Source organism: Malaclemys terrapin, chromosome 5 (assembly GCF_027887155.1).
Source record: "Malaclemys terrapin pileata isolate rMalTer1 chromosome 5, rMalTer1.hap1, whole genome shotgun sequence".
NCBI lineage: Eukaryota > Metazoa > Chordata > Testudines > Emydidae > Malaclemys > Malaclemys terrapin.
The window spans coordinates 30,196,287-30,215,288 of NC_071509.1; the positions used below are offsets into that span (position 1 = coordinate 30,196,287).

A 19,002-nucleotide genomic window follows, 5' to 3' on the forward strand; every position below is an offset into this window, starting at 1 on the left:
TTTCATTTGAGTGAAACTATTTCTTCCCCCAACCCCAAGCTTTTAAATTGAAGTTTGAGTCCAAATGGTTTCTAGATCTTTCTCTAACGCAAGTGTTCTTTAACTTCGGTTTCATAGACACAGAGGTCAGGCTCACTGAAAGCCATGATGTTATTCAAAGGTATGATTTAATTCAGGAAGATGCATTATTTAAGCAGCTTGTTAAAGTTGACATACTTAAAAACCCTGCTATTATCAAAAAGCAGACATTACGTAGATTTAATTCTATTTTTATATCTTTCTGGCTGTTACCTTAAGAATCTGACATGAGCCATAACAATTACATACAGCATGTACCAGGCCAGATTCTGTTCTTTATTATACTAGTGTAAATCTGGGATGATTCAACTGAAGTAAATGGAGTTACTCCAGACTTGCACTGGTGTTTAAGATTAAGTAGAATTTGACCCAGAATGTCCACTAGTACCAGACAATCTGGGAACTATACATTAAGCTTTGGGGCTAGATTTTTATCTCCTCAGTGACACAGCTGCAAATCCAGAAAAACACTATTGAAGTTAATAGAGCTATTACAAAAACAACAAGGAGTCTGGTGGCACCTTAAAGACTAACAGATTTATTTGGGCATAAGCTTTCGTGGGTAAAAACCTCACTTCTTCAGATGCATCTGAAGTGCATCTGGTTTTTACCCACAAAAGCTTATGCCCAAATAAATCTGTTAGTCTTTAAGGTGCCACCAGACTCCTTGTTGTTTTTGTAGATACAGACTAAAACGGCTACCCCCGCAAAGAGCTATTACAATTACACTTGTCTAAATGAGATCAAGATCTAGCCCTTGATCTGTAACAGATTCGTGACTGGGACATCTGAGATCAACATCTCAGAATACTTCAGTTAGTGTTACAGGGTAAAATTTTCAAAAGCACCAAAAGTGACTTTGGCACTTAGGACTGGCAATAAAACTTAGGCTTCTAAGTGTCTAAATCACGTTTGAAAATGGGGACTTAGGCTCCCGTTAGGATCGCCATAAAATTTTATCCACAGCTTTTAACAGCATAAAGATTCCTTTTTACCCAGAAATCTTTTCTTACAAAACACCCATTTTCTTTGGCAATGTCTGTTTTGAAATGCATTGTCATGCATTTTTGTAATACACATTTTGAGAGTTCTCATACAGAGTTCTGGGAGTTTCAGCGAGAGAATTGGATAGCCTTTGCTTAGAATGGGATTTCAAAAGTCCTCAGTATTGATCTAACTCTCTTCCCATTGATGTCAAAGGAAGTTTTGCCATTCTTGGAAGCACAGTTAAGGCCAGTGTCAAGCACTTTTGAAAATTTCCACCATTCAATTCTGACATAAAATGTCAACCTGAGGGAAAGATTAAAAAAAATCAAGCTTGGTTTAAGATAATAGCATCAGATTAATCAGTAAGAATATTACTTAGCAGTTGTAGAGTGTTTTATATCTTCAAAGTGTTGCACAAATATTAATGAGTTAACCTACAATAGCCTTATGGGTTACACAAGTATTTGTCCTAATTTTGTAGCTAGGGAAACTAAGACATAGTGGACTAGATCCTCAGCTGTATTTAAATGTCCATGTGGTGCAGCTGAATAATGCAAAAGCAAAGGTGGCTATATACGTCCCAATCTGCCGGGGTCTGAATTGCATCTATTTGCAACCTCCCCCTGAACTAGGGAACTAAGGGTGTGTTTATATTACTATACACCCCTGAGGATGGCCCATGCCAGCTGACTCAGGCTCATGGGGCTCGAACTAAGGGAATTTTTAATTGCGGTGTAGACATTTGGGCTGGAGCCTGGGCTCTGGGACTCTTCCTCCCTCACAGGGTCCCAGAGCCCAGGTCCCAACCCAAGCCCACCACAATTAAACAGCCCCTTAGCCCGAGCCTCCCAAATCAGCAGGCACGGGCCAGCCGTGGGTTTTTAATTGTAGTGTGCACATACTCTCAAGGGCTAGCTATGCCAACTCTACATTAGTTGTGAAATTGTCAATGCAGAAGAAGCTATCCCTTTGGGTCAGCTTTACATCTTTTTTGTGATACCACAGAAGCATAAAGAGTCCCTCGGTCTGGTCTACACTTAAAAAGTTTTGGCAGCATAATTATGTCAGGGACGTGTGTGGAAAAAAATCACACTCCTAGCTGACAACAATACCAACAAAAGCCCTAGTATTGTACCAGTTATACCAGCAAAAAAGTTCTTTTGTGTAAATTCTTTTGCTTGGGGAACTCTTTTGCCAATATAAGCTATGTCTCCACTAGGAGGGTTTGCACCATAGCTATACCAGGAAATCCTTTCTACTGTAGACAAAGCCCTAGTGTGGGCCAGAGAAGGTAAGTGGCCAAAGAGCCAGTCAGTACCTGTTTCTGGCTCTTAGTCCCATACTGAGTTCACCAGACCAATGATTCTCAAAGTTCTTAAACCTGGGGATGACCCCTTCCTCAGTCAAACACTTATCTGTTTAATCATAGATTCATAAATTCTAAGTCCAGAAGAGACAATTGTGATAATCTAATCTGATCTCCTGTATCACACAGACCATAGAACTTCCTCCAAATAATTTCTAGAGCAGATCTTTAAAAAGGCCATCCAATTTTGATTTTAAAATTGTCAGTGATGGAAAATCCATCATGACCCTTGGTAAATTGTTCCAATGGTTAACTACTCTCACCGTTAAAAAGCCATGCCTTATTTTCAGTCTGAATTTGTCTACTTCAGCTTCCAGCCATTGGATCGTGTTATACCTTCTTCTGCTAGATTGAAGAGCCCATTATTAAATATGTGTTCTCCATGTAGATACTTGTAGACTGTGATCAAGTCAACCTTTAGCCTTTGTTAAGCTAAATTGATTGAGCTCCTTGAGTCTGTCACTATAAAACATGTTTTCGAATCCTTTAATCATTCTTGTGACTCTTCTCTGAACACGCTCCAATTTATCAACATACTTCATCAGAATGGTTTCCTGTCCCCTTCCATCTTTGCTGGGGATGAAGTGAGGGCTTAGGTCTCTGACTAGATGTTTATTTTTGAGAGAATTTTTAGCACATATATAGCGGCCTGGGTGATACCATTTGATCAGCCTCCAGCACTGAATAATTTGTAAGTGGGAGGAAAAATCCCTTCTACGGGGGTATGGGAGTATCCTTTCCTGGTATTTTTTAATGTTGGTATTTGGTGCAATTTGGTGCCTTCCAAAGGCAAATGGGGAAAAAATAACTCTTCAGAAGTCTCTACATTCTAATATCTTCCACCATGACAGGAATAGGAGGTGAGTGATATTGGAGACAGGGATACATTCAGCAAGGAAATCCCCCACTCCCTCCCTGCCCTACATGCACAACTGGCTTCCCCTTCTGCCCTGCACCATTTGTACCTATGCAAAATGAGTACAAAATACAACCCAGTCATTAGAGAAGCATTTTACACATTTATTTGCTCTCGTTATGCACAGGTATGGCATTGTGGCACAAGAAGCAAGGCAGTGAAAAGTCAGTCCTGGTGTGTGACACACACACACACACATTATTTTTGGTCTTTTGTCTCTTCCTATGCCTTTCATGTTCTCTTTCCTGCCCTCTACCTCTATCTCCCTTGCTCCTCTTCCCTTTCTCCCTGACTGTATTATCCCCTTCTGTCCCACGTGTGACATTAGGGATAGTATTATAACTGTATCGTGTTTGGTAAGGCAGAATGTTCTAGTGCAGGAGTCCTCAATCTGATCAACTCTGGCAAGGGTATAGAAAAGTGACTGTGGGAAACCTGAAAGGACCAAGCCAGTCTGAAATAAAAGAAGGACAATGGAAGTTATCTGCCTAACTCACTGAGGCACTTTTGTAAATTTTATGAGGCGCCTGTCTGTATCTTTAGGTACCTAAACACCTTTGTAAATCTGGGCCCCGGTCAGATATGTCATTAAACCTGCAAACTGAGGGGCATCCTAGAGGACAGCTTTGTTCTGGCGATCTGCACTATCTCTGTTTTTGGAAAGGTGATGGAAACCCTTCAGAAGCAGCTCTTTTCAGACACATATTTGTGTCCTGAGTTTTCTAGTGTTAGATACTGATCATTCTTTTTTGTAAGCCACTTTCATTTTTCCCACAAGGCTGCTGCAAATTGCCTGAGTGACTGTCCTAGATTCTGAGCTTTTTTGTGTCAGGAACAAAAAAGCACAAAAAGACAATATCAACAGCATGATTTAATTTTTTTGTATGTGTTGGCAGTAAAATATCTGTCCATTTGTGCCAGCCCAAATATTACAAATACACTGTGGCTATCCAGGCCAACACAGAGAGTCAGCCTAGCTCACAGCAGGGATCCAGAACAGCTTGTAGGGCAGCTTTTAGCAAAATAGCTGGGACCAGAAAGAACCAGATTGTTTGGAGCCAGAGACTGAAAACTAAAATGAACCCCAGCTTGATGCTCCTCAAACCACGCCCAGTGAACCCATGGGCAAATTGATTTTATATCCCATGTTTTCCATGTGTCCATGGCCATGGAATTGGACACAGAATCAACCTCAAGTCATGGAATCTGGCTGTAGAATACACTTTTTTTTTAACTGTATTGAAGCATGGGATGAGAGTTTAAATGTCAGCATTGTTAACTACATCATTACGGATCACTTTCTCAGAAAGATTCACCTACTGTGCTTATCTGTTGTCTTCAGTGGCAGATATCTTTGGGGATAGTGGGGCATTACTGGGGTAGGAAACAAAAGTTCAGTCTATCCAAAAAGTTTCAGGTCACCTCTCCCCTGATTACACCCGGAGGAAGTAAAGAGAAAATGCAAAGCTTCTATAATCTACTGGTCTGTGAGTGTTGCACATTTCCCACTGTGCCTGATCCATAGAGCATGCAAGTCTGTTACAGTGCCCTGCTCTGGAGTCTGGATCCTATAGCTATAGAGTCTTAGGCTTTCAGCAGTGGAGGTCCCTGGTTCAATTGTCAGTGCATGCCCAGATAGACATCATCACACTTCTCCTGTCTCTTGCAAGCTAGAATGCTAAACTGCCAGAATCCTCAATTGCATCCTGTCCAAACCTTCAACTTTCTATTCCAACATATTTTATAATGCAGAACAGCAATGCCTACGCACAAATTTTGTGACACACACAATTTGTGGACAGTGTAAAATACTGTTAATCCCTTTTGACCTGAGTGAATAGTCAGTGTTCGGGACCCTGAAGGTGTTCCAGTTGAGTAGAAATTGACAACAGAGTCTGGTATTTTCTTTGATGCAATCTTGTTTATTTACTAGGACTGTACAAAGTCCTGCTTCTCCAAATGCAGGAGGAACCAAAGCCAAAAGGAGAGAATTTCTTTGCTTACAACCCAAGCCTCTTCAGCCAGCACGAGACTCAGAAGCCCCCTCTCTAGATTCTTCCAGGGTCATACACCATGCTTGTCCAAACTGTCCGTCTCTAAGTCTTGCTTCAGTTTGTCTGGTCCTGTGTCTGTACGATGGGGTATACAAACGCCACACTGGGATGAAAGGGGTTAAAGGACACTACTGGGCCCAGGTAGCCCTGCCCCTGCAGACCATGCTTCAGCTGGAGAAGGGTTTGAAAAGGGAGCAACCCAGCTCAGAAGGGGCCAGGCGGGGGAGGAGGACAACTTCTTTGAAGCCTCTTTGAGGGAATAGGACTATATGCCAAGTCTGGTTGGGGTGATGATTTAGTCACCTTTTCTTTTTCTTTTCACCTTATCTGGGGCTGAAAGCTGAGAGAGGAAAGCAGCGGTAGGAGCTAACCCAGGAAGGGTAACTGAGAGGGCACTTTTGGAGGCCGGACACTGTCCCTCCTAGGGCCCTATGTCAGAGCCTGGTGGAGTGGCTTCTCTACCACTGCTCCTACTACAGGAGGGGCTCAAGCCACCTGTACTCATCACTATGCCTCTGAGGCCAGGTCTACACTATAAACTTACATATGTATAACTGCACCCACACCCCTGAGCAGCATGGTTATACTGCCCTAACCCCTGGTGTAGACAGTGCTATGTCAACAGGAGGGCTTCTCCTATCAACATAGCTACTGCCTCTTGCAGAGGTGGATTAACTGTGCCGACCAGAGACGTTCTCCTGTGGGGTTGATAGTGTCTTCACTGAAGTGCTACAGCTGCACCACTGCAGCATTTTAAGCAGTGGTGGATTTAGAGTTAGTGGGGCCCTGTGCTCAGTTTCATTTTTGGGGCCCCTCCTCGGACCCAGCCAAGAAAAAGAACATTCTCTCTTATCTCCCCCATCCCAGTTTTTCATTCTTTTTTCTTCATCCTTGTCCTATATTATAAGTAATAGGAAATAAATGAAAATAAAGTGAGGTACTTTGATTGCTTTTGTAGTCTAACTTTTTTTTCCACAGTCCACTTGAAAATTGCTAAGGGTCTCGGCAGACCACTTAATGATCTTTCCAAATATTGTTTGTACCGTTAGCTAACTATTGTAATGTGCTTTAGATAGGAGCACTTTATAAAAAAAAATGTTAAAAAACATTGGGGTGTGGGGTCTGGCCAGGAGTTAGGATGTGGGGGGGCTCAGGGTTGGGGTGTGGGGGCTGGCCAGGAGTTAGGGTGTGGGAGGGAGCTCAGGGCTGGGGCAGATGGTTGGGGTACAGAGCGCTTACCTAGGGCAGCTTCTGTTTGGTGCGAAGGGTGCAGGTGGGGATGGGGGGGTGCAGGAGCTCCAGTTTGGTGCTCAGGGCAGGGATGGGGATGGGGGGTGCAGGAGTCAGGGAGGTAAGGGGCTGGGTGTGTGTGAGAGGAGTGCAGGAGTCAGGGCTGGGGTTGTGGGGGGGGGACAGGAGTGAGGGCAGTGCGCGGATGGGGGGAGCTCGGGGCTGGGGCAGTCCCAGTCGTGGCCACTGGGTTACCTTACTTGGCTGGCTGGTGGAAGCGTCCCTGCCCCGCTGCTGCTCCTGTTCGCTGCCAAAGGGAGCTGTGGCGGCAGCAGCACGTGAGAACTGAGACCCCCTGGCCTGCCACTCCCATCCCCAGGCTTTTTTCCAGGGGCCACCAGCAGCAGTGCATGCCAGGGACTGCACCTGTGCTTCCCGGCATCCAGAGAAGCAGAGCAGCAGGACAGGCGCGGATGGACGCCCCACTAGGGGAGCACGCACACCTCCCCTACAGCGCACCCCCAGCCGGCCCCTCACCTGGCTGCCTGCTGTGGTGTGCAGGGGCCGCCAGCGCCAGCTTGCTGCAGGAGTCCCAGGAGCCAGCAGGAGCCCAGCTTACCAGCTGGGAGAGCACACTGCACGCCGCGCCTCCAGCACAGCTCTTAAATGGCTCCCTCCCTGCTCTCCCCCACAGCTTCTGTCCCCGCAGCGCCCCCCCCCCACAGCTGGATGGTGCTGGGCTGCCTGGCCTTGGGGCCCCCTGTAGTTGGGGGGAGGGGCCCATGCCAGGACATTGTGTGTTTCATTGTAAATCTGCCTCTCATTTTAAGTGTAGACTCGTGCTGAGTAGAGGATGAGGGGGCACTAGGTGTGCTAATCCTTTGGCCCTCAGCCCATGAAGGAATCTATTATAATCTCTCAATTTATGTCTGCCCTCCAGCTTGTCTTACCCTCACACACACAACCCCGAACAAACAATACCTAGTCAAAAACCTCTGCCCACATGGTGCTAGTTTTTGAGCAGACTCCATTATGGCTTTTTTTAGGTCAGGCTCCTTAAACATCTCTTACAGCTATCTTAAATGAAGAGCACATTCATACCCATCAGTTTCAACAAGGTTGTAACCACAACAATACATTGAAAAATATTTCATAATTAAGATTTGCATTGTAATCAACATAAAAATAAATAACTTATAAAATGCTGGACTGTTTGGATTATTTATTTAACTAAGAACCACTATATAATGTTATAAAATTCACTAGTTAAGCCACAGAAGTCAGGGCTGCAGATTATATGGTGCCTCAGATGTTAGTTATTATCATCTGTGCTTTCTCTGCACATATAATTTAAAAACAAGAGAGGTCAGAAGTCTTTTACCTCCTTAAATGTGTGTATACTCTGGAATTAAACTAAAAAGGCTAGGGAGGGCAAAATTATTAGCAGAATAACTAATAAGTCTTAGCTTTTAATACAACCTTTATTTTCAAGAGATTCAGGATAAGTCTCAAATGGAAATTTTTCTTTTAAATCAGTGATAATTGGTGAATTTTAGAATTAAGTTCTCTTCAACTGGGCAAGGAAGGAGGATCACATCACCTGCAGAACAAACTCACATTAGGGAAATTTGCTACAATTCTTACTATTCTGATCCTAAAAAGTTAAAATAATATTAGTTGAATATAATGAAAATACAGTATGTAGTGAGATTATTTCTAAAGGCTTGATGCAAAGAAAGCCCATTGAAGCTGATGGAAAGAGTCTTTTGGATCAGGCCTTAAATGAAGATTCAGAGCTCTGCACGTTAGGGAGTGCAAAAGTGATCTGCAGGGGATCTCTTAAAGTCAGGTCTGTAATTTTAATAGTTTGTAACAAAATGTTAGGACTGGAACAGCCTGATTTTATAATATATAATGCTACAAGGCCCAGATGATCTCTAGGCATTACACACAAGTGTGGGGGTGATGGTAATACTAGGATTCTAATGGCGATGGAAAAGATAAGTCTCCTACTCTTATTTCCAATAGCAGTGCACTAATTATCGTATTTTAGAACTGAGGAAAATATGTCTCATTATTTCAGAGCACACTGTACCCACCAGCAAATACTTAGTCTTGTTCTCTAGCTCTACTTAGTGGAACTGGCTCCAGAACCATAACATAATAAACAATGCACATATTGAAATGTTACTTGTTGAAATTAGGAGAATTGCATTGATATCACTCCCATTATCAGTAACAGTGAGTGCTTGTGTAACCCATGTGCCTACCAGGGAGAGATCTCTTTAAGAGACCCATTGCAGGGAGGTAGGAGTGAGTTGTGTCTGGGTCATTGTTGCAAGGCAGATTAAGCACTCCACATCCAGAAGCTTCTGGAATTGGATGTGGTAGTTTTGGATATGCTCCAATAGGTTCCCTATTGCTGGGGTCAGACTCCATGAGGGCAAGCGGCAGGGCAGCTGCTTTACAAACGGCCATGTGCCCTGTGTGAGTTAGGAGAGGCTCAGTCCAGGAGCAGGAAGCAGGCTGTTGTCCCTAACTCGGAAGTATTTTGCAGCATGTTAGTGATTTTGTTAACCCTCCAACAGGGAAGCATGGGCAATGCTAATTATAGCAAGGAGAAATTGGGAGGAAAAAATAACTTCTATTTTAATTGTATGCTTTGAATGTTTTGATTTTCGCCAAAGCGTTCTAGTTAAATGTCTCAACTAGTCCGATTCACCAATTTTTCTTTAAATGTAGTAATGGGGAAAGAGTCATTTCTATTTTGCTATTCTCAGTTTTGTATTTTCTTGTAACAGGGTTTTCTTTAAATCTATACACTTAACTGAGTGACTGGCTAGCAGTGATTTTAGCAGAGGAAGAGATTCCTACAAGCAAGTGGACGTTGTTTTAGACTCAGCAGACTGTATAGATCTGGTGACCAAAGACTCTAACTGAGTTAGGTGAACAAAACCTAAGCTTTTGGGAACTTTCAGTTTCTTCTCACTGTATTTCTGTGGGGACTGAACTGTTCAGATTTTAATTTGTTTTCTTTATTTGTGTATGTATAACTGTGAAGGTAATGTCTGTGGATTATAAAATAGTCATGTCATGCTGTAAAAATTAGATTATTTGTTTCTTTATCATAAGATTTTATAAAGTTTTTTAATTAAATTCATTTCTTTAGTTCCTTTTGGGACTTGAATGTGTGGAGGCTGACCCTGTGCAGTCCTTGCTGAAAATCGTTAGAGACTGAACTCTGGGTCTCTAGCTACTTTCTATGGGAGTTGGGGTTTCCTCCTATCCCCCCTCCCCCCAAGGTACTGGAGATAGGAAATGAAGTGAACTCTAGCCCACCCAAAGGTTACACTTGTTCTGGCTTCGAAGATGCTTTAAACTAGGTTCGACGGGGACAGGTGAGCAAAGCCCACAGGTAAGTGGGGAACATGGAGACCGGGGAAATGAGTCGGAAACAAGAGGGAGTGTGGGCTATATTGGCAGAGAGAAAGGAGAGTCAGGAAAAAACTGGGAGGAAAGATCAAACCAGTATCTTAGATGCCTATATACAAATGCGAGAAGTATGGGGAATAAGCAGGAAGAACTGGAAGTGCTAATAAATAAATACAACTATGACATTGTTGGCATCACTGAAACTTGGTGGGATAATACACATGATTGGAATGTTGGTGTGGATGGGTACAGCTTGCTCAGGAAGGATAGACAGGGGAAAAAGGGAGGAGGTGTTGCCTTATATATTAAAAATGTACACACTTGGACTGAGGTAGAGATGGACATAGGAGACGGAAGTGTTGAGAGTCTCTGGGTTAGGCTTAAAGGGGCAAAAAACAAGGGAGATGTCATGCTAGGCGTCTACTATAGGCCACCTAACCAGGTGGAAGAGGTGGATGAGGCTTTTTTCAAGCAACTAACAAAATCATCCAAAGCCCAAGATTTGGTGGTGATGGGGGACTTCAACTATCCGGATATATGTTGGGAAAATAACACAGCGGGGAACAGACTATCCAACAAATTCTTGGACTGCATTGGAGACAACTTTTTATTTCAGAAGGTTGAAAAAGCTACTAGGGGGGAAGCTGTTCTAGACTTGATTTTAACAAATAGGGAGGAACTCGTTGAGAATGTGAAAGTAGAAGGCAGCCTGGGTGAAAGTGATCATGAAATCATAGACTTTGCAATTCTAAGGAAGGGTAGAAGGGAGAACAGCAAAATAGAGACAATGGATTTCAGGAAGGCAGATTTTGGGAAGCTCAGAGAGCTGATAGGTAAGGTCCCATGGGAATCAAGACTGAGGGGAAAAACAACTGAGGAGAGTTGGCAGTTTTTCAAAGGGACACTATTAAGGGCCCAAAAGCAAGCTATTCCGCTGGTTTGGAAAGATAGAAAATGTGGCAAAAGACCACCTTGGCTTAACCACGAGATCTTGCACGATCTAAAAAATAAAAAGGAGTCATATAAAAAATGGAAACTAGGACAGATTACAAAGGATGAATATAGGCAAACAACACAGGAATGCAGGGGCAAGATTAGAAAGGCAAAGGCACAAAATGAGCTCAAACTAGCTACGGGAATAAAAGGAAACAAGAAGACTTTTTATCAATACATTAGAAGCAAGAGGAAGACCAAAGACAGGGTAGGCCCACTGCTTAGTGAAGAGGGAGAAACAGTAACAGGAAACTTGGAAATGGCAGAGATGCTTAATGACTTCTTTGTTTCGGTCTTCACCGAGAAGTCTGAAGGAATGCCTAACATAGTGAATGCTAATGGGAAGGGGGTAGGTTTAGCGGATAAAATAAAAAAAGAACAAGTTAAACATCACTAAGAAAAGTTAGATGCCTGCAAGTCACCCGGGCCTGATGAAATGCATCCTAGAATACTCAAGGAGCTAATAGAGGAGGTATCTGAGCCTCTAGCTATTATCTTTGGAAAGTCATGGGAGACGGGAGAGATTCCAGAAGACTGGAAAAGGGCAAATATAGTGCCCATCTATAAAAAGGGAAATAAAAACAACCCAGGTAACTACAGACCAGTTAGTTTAACTTCTGTGCCAGGGAAGATAATGGAGCAAGTAATTAAGGAAATCATCTGCCAACACTTGGAAGGTGGTAAGGTGATAGGGAATAGCCAGCATGGATTTGTGAAGAACAAATCATGTCAAACCAATCTGATAGCTTTCTTTGATAGGATAACGAGCCTTGTGGATAAGGGTGAAGCGGTGGATGTGGTATACCTAGACTTTAGTAAGGCATTTGATACGGTCTCGCATGATATTCTTATCGATAAACTAGGCAAATACAAATTAGATGGGGCTACTATAAGGTGGGTGCATAACTGGCTGGATAATCGTACTCAGAGAGTTGTTGTTAATGGTTCCCAATCCTGCTGGAAAGGCGTAACGAGTGGGGTACCGCAGGGGTCTGTTTTGGGACCGGCTCTGTTCAATATCTTCATCAACGACTTAGATATTGGCATAGAAAGTACGCTTATTAAGTTTGCGGATGATACCAAACTGGGAGGGATTGCAACTACTTTGGAGGACAGGGTCATAATTCAAAATGATCTGGACAAATTGGAGAAATGGTCTGAGTTAAACAGGATGAAGTTTAACAAAGACAAATGCAAAGTGCTCCACTTAGGAAGGAAAAATCAATTTCACACATACAGAATGGGAAAAGACTGTCTAGGAAGGAGTACGGCAGAAAGGGATCTAGGGGTTATAGTGGACCACAAGCTAAATATGAGTCAACAGTGTGATGCTGTTGCAAAAAAAGCAAACATGATTCTGGGATGCATTAACAGGTGTGTTGTGAGCAAGACACGAGAAGTCATTCTTCTGCTCTACTCTGCTCTGGTTAGGCCTCAGCTGGAGTATTGTGTCCAGTTCTGGGCGCCGCATTTTAAAAAAGATGTGGAGAAACTGGAAAGGGTCCAAAGAAGAGCAACAAGAATGATTAAAGGTCTTGAGAACATGACCTATGAAGGAAGGCTGAAAGAATTGGGTTTGTTTAGTTTGGAAAAGAGAAGACTGAGAGGGGACATGATAGCAGTTTTCAGGTATATAAAAGGGTGTCATAAGGAGGAGGGAGAGAACTTGTTCACCTTAGCCTCTAAGGATAGAACCAGAAACAATGGGTTTAAACTGCAGCAAGGGAGGTCTAGATTGGACATTAGGAAAAAGTTCCTAACTGTCAGGGTGGTTAAACACTGGAACAAATTGCCTAGGGAGGTTGTGGAATCTCCGTCTCTGGAGATATTTAAGAGTAGGTTAGATAAATGTCTATTAGGGATGGTCTAGGCAGTATTTGGTCCTGCCATGCGGGCAGGGGACTGGACTCGATGACCTCTCGAGGTCCCTTCCAGTCCTATAATCTATGAATCTATGAATCTATGTGCAGAAGTGTGGATTTCTGAAGTTTGTTTCCTTGATGGAAGAGAAATTATTTGGCACAGGTCACTGACATCATTTCCTAATCTAAATTATTGACAAATATGTGTTCTTTGGAAGAGGGATACCAGCTATGAAAAGTGAAGTGCATCTTATAACTCGGGGATTTAGTTCCAATTTTAGCACTTCAGTGAAACAGCTGTGATCAAACATTTTAGTCATCCTGTGTTCCTTCCAAAGTTACAAGTATCAATCACTTAAACTAAAGGTGAGTCTCTCTATTAGCTGTCAACAGTAAAGGGACTAAAGCACAGTTAACCAATTCTGATTCCATCCAGTACAGAGCAGTAGCATACATACATAGTAGCCAGTTCATTACACATGTGATTATCTGTACTTTCCCCAAATCCTCATTTGCTATTCTGTAACTGCTTTTTTTTACCCTCACGCTCTCTAGTTGCTGTGCATGCACTCCCAAAGCTGCCACTCTGTCATCTTATGGTAAGGTTACCATATTTCAGCAAGCAAAAAAGAGGACGGGAGGAGCCCCGCCCTAGCCCCGCCCCTGCCCCTCCCACTTCCCGCCCCCCCAGAACCCCCAACCCTCCCCCCGTTCCTTGTCCCCTGACTGCCCCCTCCTGGGACCCCTGCCCCTAACTGCCCCCCAGGACTCCACCCCCTATCTAAGCCTCCCTGCCTCTTGTCCCCTGACTGCCCCAACCCTTATCCACACCCCCACCCCCACCCCCAGACAGACCCCTGGGACTCCCACACCCCATCCAACCACTCCCTACCCCCTGACAGCCCCCCCCCCAGAACTCCCAACCCATCTAAACCCCTCTGCTCCCTGTCCCGATTGCTCCGATCCCTCTCCCCACTCCTGCCCCCTGACAGCTCCCCCCCAGAACTCCCAACCCCCCACCCCCCCCGCTCCTTGTCCCCTGACTGCCCCCTCCTGGGACCCCTGCTCCTAACTGCCCTCCAGAACCCCACCCCCTATTTATGTACAGGCGTGACTACCTGCCCTTTCCTGGTTACTATACGCGGCCAGTCCGCATCCACATCCAGTAGTTAAAAAAAAAACTAGGACTCCCTGTTCCTTGTCCCCTAACTGCCCCCTCCTAAGACCCCCCCCCAACTGCCCCCCAGGACCCTACCTCCTACCTGTACCCTGACTGCCCAAAACTTTCTCCACTCCCCCCAAAAAGCCCCCCCCTGAACTCCCGACCCCCCCCCGTTTCTTGACTGCCCCCTCCAGAACCTTCCTACCCCTTCTCCTGCCCCCTGGCCCCCTTACCCTGCTGCTCAGAACATGATGTTGGGCTCTGTGCAAGCCGGACATGTGGCTGCGCTCCCCAGCGCAACACACAACCCGGTCCCTGGCCCTGCACAGTGCTGCTGGAGCCAGGCGCGGGGCTGCCGGGGTGGAGGAGCTGCCGGCTCAGAATGCAGGGAGGGAGGGACGGGGGGAGGAGTTCCTCTACAGCTGCTCCGGAGTCCAGCCCGTGACTTTCCTGCAGCCCTCCCAGCCGCTCGCTCTGCTCTGCCTGGGGGGGAAATCCCAGACATTTTGAGTGATTTACAAATTTCCCCCGGACGCTATTTTTAGCACAAAAAGGAGGACATGTCCGGGTAAATCCGGACGAATGGTAACCCTATCTTATGGGCTTCTTTAGTTCTACCTGCTGAGGATGCATTGGTCATGTAGCTCTGAGAACTGGACAAGTGTAGTTGTTCCTTTTTATCCAGCTGATCTCAAACATAAAATAAAGCCCACTCGTATTCAATGAACCATGCTCTTAAATGCAAAGGGTCATATTCTTCCCTGATTTAGACCCTGTATGATTCTGGTAACTTCAGTAGGGCTGCAAGTGGTATAAATCAGAACAAAATTTAATCCAAGTATCGGGGGTAGCCGTGTTAGTCTGTATCTACAAAAACAACAAGGAGTCTGGTGACACTTTAAAGACTAACAGATTTATTTGGGCATAAGCTTTCGTGAGTAAAAACCTCATCCGAAGAAGTGAGGTTTTTACTCATGAAAGCTTATGCCCAAATAAATCTGTTAGTCTTTAAGATGCCACCAGACTCCTTGTTGTTTTTGAAAATTTAATCCAAAGTCTCAAGTGTTGGTTGCTAATTACCATCAGCAGTTCGGTGCTTATTGCAAGAGCAATAAGTGACATCTGTTAACCTAATTGTTAGAGATCTACTGTGTCTGCAGTGGCTGTTGACCCATACTGTAGGTGCCCATCACATTTCAATAAAGTTCTTAGTATAGTCTTGCCATTTTTGATATGGGATTGTGTATGACAATCAAGAGACACAATAGCCATAAGGGATCTGGAGCATTTCTCTTTTGCTCAAAAAACATGTATTTGGTTCTTTTATCAGTCTCCACTAACACCTGACCATATTCTCTTTCTCTCTCTCTCTCCATTGCCATTCCATTTCATTTTATATTTGGTAAAATAACTATGATCTGTAGTAAAATGTGTAGTTATCTGGTGATCCAGTGAAAAACCTTTTTTCCCAACTGAGCTGATCTGGGCCTGCTACACACCAAAGGAAAACTCATGAATTACAGAGGACTGTAAATGGCTCTGGTTTTACAGATAAATTATCGCATCACGAACTAGTATGTCCAACAGGGTGCCTAGATATTGTGGAGACAGGTGAGTGAGATGTGGATTTCTCTGAGAAAGTAGTCTGATTCTTTGTGCAATTTGCCTGAGTATGTATTTCCTTATAATAAAGTCGTAGATAGAATCAAATAAATCCGTTTACATACTGTCATAATAAAGCCATAGATAGAATCAAATAAATCCATTTATATGCTGTCATTCCATTTACTTTTTTTTTTTTTTTTTTGCCAGAAACTAGAAGACTGATTTTCTTGTAAGCTGTAAATTAGCACTGCAGAGGTGGATAATTCCACATAAATACTCTGATCTGGACACTGAAATAGAAAAATACAACTCTACTTCCGGAATCACAACTCATACTAGTTTCAGGCCAGTCAGTCATGGGTAACACTGATTTAGGACATTGTTGTATGGCAGCAGGTTACTATTGTAAGCTGTTTCTTCTTTCATCATGTAGTATATTATAAAACCAAAAAGCACAACTTTAAAAATCTCTGATTATTTAATCATGAAGACAGGCAACTAGTAAAACAGAATATTCTTGTGAAAGCATGTTGGGAGACTATGCAATATAATCAGTTTGTATCACATTCAGAACCAGACTTGAGAAAAGTGTGAACAGTCTATTCTATTCAGACTTGACTCACAACCCGAGAATAGCTGGCTGATTCTTCCTCAATTATCACAGTGAAATAGTTAACTATACTGTAAACATCAGAATTTAGAGTTAAATTCCCATTCTCTTAACTGACTTCACACCTCTTTTAAGGATATTGTTTTTATCTGTCTGTAGTCTGTATGACACACTGCATCAATTCAGATTTGGAAGATTTTCTTTACATAAAAGAAGGCTTGAAAATTAAATGAAATCTTTAAATTCTGCAGAAACTGGTGGGGCCACCACAGCAGTGCTAGTTCAGTGTGCTGCTCTGAATTGGCTCAATCCATATTATGTTTAGGATTTTAAAAGTGTGAAGTATATATGCCTATAATCTAAATAAAAACAAGCTGAAGGCTTGAATAACAAGATATGCATTCATGGTCTGTACATATGTATTTTTTCCAGAGCCAAGGATGTTTGCATTGCTTTACGTTACAAGTTTTGCCATCTATACAAGTGGACAATCTCTTCACAACCAGCTCAAAGGAGAAAATTACTACGCGAGATATATTTGTAGCATTCCTGGCTTGCCGGGCCCTGCAGGTCCCCCCGGAGCTAATGGATCACCAGGGCCTCATGGGCGTATTGGTCTTCCAGGAAGAGATGGTAGAGATGGCAGGAAAGGAGAAAGGGGTGAAAAAGGGAATGCAGGTATTGAATATTTGTGCTAACTAATGGAAAAAAACAAAAAAAAGAAACCAACAACCCAGGACCTTCTCCTGGAACTTACTGTATTTTTTTTTTTAAGTTTTATTTATCAGTGACTTCCTGAGCATAAAATACTAGCAAATATAAATGTAAGATACTGTTGTTATGTATGTAACAAAAAATGACAAATTATATCAGATTTAAACCCATAAAACAAGAACATTGAATCTCCAGGGGGAAACTTCATTATTATTATTTTTTTCTCACAGATAAAAACTACCAGTAACTTAAAGTTAAAACATTACAGGGATGTTGTAATTATCCAAAAAACAAATATTACAAACACAGGACTCAGACTTGAGGTGAAATTTAAAAGAAATCCAAACAAGTTCAGAAAATAAATACAGTTAGTGTACCCAAGCAACATTAGCTTCATTCTGAAATGATACCATTTAATAACCATGCAATTAAGATTAGAATATCATAATTTTGTAGTTCTGGATTAGATTAAACTGACTTTTAAAGACACATTAGCTTTTCTATTGTTTTTCCTCATTGTGTCAAGGTTGTTTAGGTGCCTTAACTAAGCATTTCCAGATCTTAACATATTTAATTTTTTGGGGTCTACTCACCTCTATAAAGTTGCTCATGTGGATGACTGTTTGAAAGATCCTGGCCTAAATGAACACACAACACAATAAGCAATAGTGGCAAACAGTGGGTGGGAGATAAGAGGAAAGGAGAATGTGTGTGTAAAAATAAGGTTTCATAGTTACAAATAGTAAGTTATGTGTAATTCATGTTCCCCAAAATGCATATACCCTTTTAAAAACTTCCCTACCCTGTTTGTTTCTAAAACATCCCTACTCAGCCAAAGGATATGGTCAGCAGAAGGATTAAAGGTTTAAAAAACATACCTTATAGAGATAAGCTAAATAGATCTTGTGCTATCAATCTAACAGAAGGTTAAGGGAGTGACGTGGTTCGGTCACAGAGACCCCCTTGGAACTGTCACCTGATGTGCTGAGATTATCTCTGAACCTGTTTTCCCTGCCAGCTTGGGACTCCAGAACCCTGTCTTGTTGACCCAGACACACTAAAGGTCTGTCGCATCTTACGCGCATTTAACATGCGTGATTTCAGCTTTATGCGGTCGGCAAAAACAAAACAAAACAAAAGAGAAAAATAACAATTTTAATATTGTACCTGTAGTGCACCATTACACGCAATGTAATTTTGACTATACGCGATTTTCACTTTACGCGCTGACTGCGGAATGTAACCCCAGCGTAAGATGCGACAGACCTGTACTCGGCTGCAACACGGTCTGAATCACGTTCCCAAAGCTGCAGGCTTTAACTGAAAAACACTCAACAGGTACTCCTGTCTCCAGCACCCAGCTCCCAGTGGGATCCAAACCCCAATTAATCCGTTTTACTCTGTATAGAGCTTATATAGAATAAATTCATAAATTGTCCACCCTCTATAACACAGAGAGAGAGAGATGCACAGCTGTTTGCTCCCCCAGGTATTAATCACTTACTCTGGGTTCAATAATAAAAATAAAAAGTAGGATTTAAGTGGTTTCAAGTAATAACAGACAGAACAAAGTAAGTCACCAAGTCAAATAAAACAAAACACGCAAGTTTAAGCCTAATACATTTAGAAACTGAATACAGGTAAATCTCACCCTTAGAGATGTTCCAATAAGCTTAATTCACAGACTAGACTTCTTTCTAGTCTGGGCCCAATCCTTTCCCCTGGTACAGTTCTTGTTAGTTCCAGCAGGCATCTTTCATGAAAAGCAGGGGATTTCACATGACTGGGACCCCCTTTGTTCTGTTCCATCCCCTTTTATATCTTTGGCACAAGGCGGGAATCCTTTGTGTCTCTCTCTGGGTTTCCACCCTTCCTTGTAAATAGAAAAGCACCAGGTGATGGATTCCAGTATCATGTGACATGTTCACATGTCCTGTGAGACTTCATTACTCATTGACTGGCACCCACGTGTCACATTTACAGGAAGGCTTAC

General features: G+C 42.9%; 2 protein-coding genes across 4 annotated transcripts in view; both read left to right on the top strand.

Moving 5' to 3' along the window:
* Window positions 1–19,002, top strand: part of CC2D2A (coiled-coil and C2 domain containing 2A) — a 220,186-nt gene that overhangs the window by 67,336 nt on the left and 133,848 nt on the right. The window lies entirely within an intron of this gene.
* C1QTNF7 (C1q and TNF related 7) overlaps window positions 1–19,002 on the top strand; it is an 89,128-nt gene that overhangs the window by 67,335 nt on the left and 2,791 nt on the right. For 2 of the 3 annotated variants that reach the window (XM_054029658.1, XM_054029657.1), the window contains exon 2: window positions 16,728–16,973. In XM_054029658.1, coding sequence (XP_053885633.1) covers window positions 16,736–16,973 — 238 coding nt within the window. In that variant the 5' untranslated portion in view covers window positions 16,728–16,735. Of the gene's footprint in view, window positions 1–16,699; window positions 16,974–19,002 lie in introns of those variants that run through there. The other variant, XM_054029656.1, reaches the window with a different exon arrangement.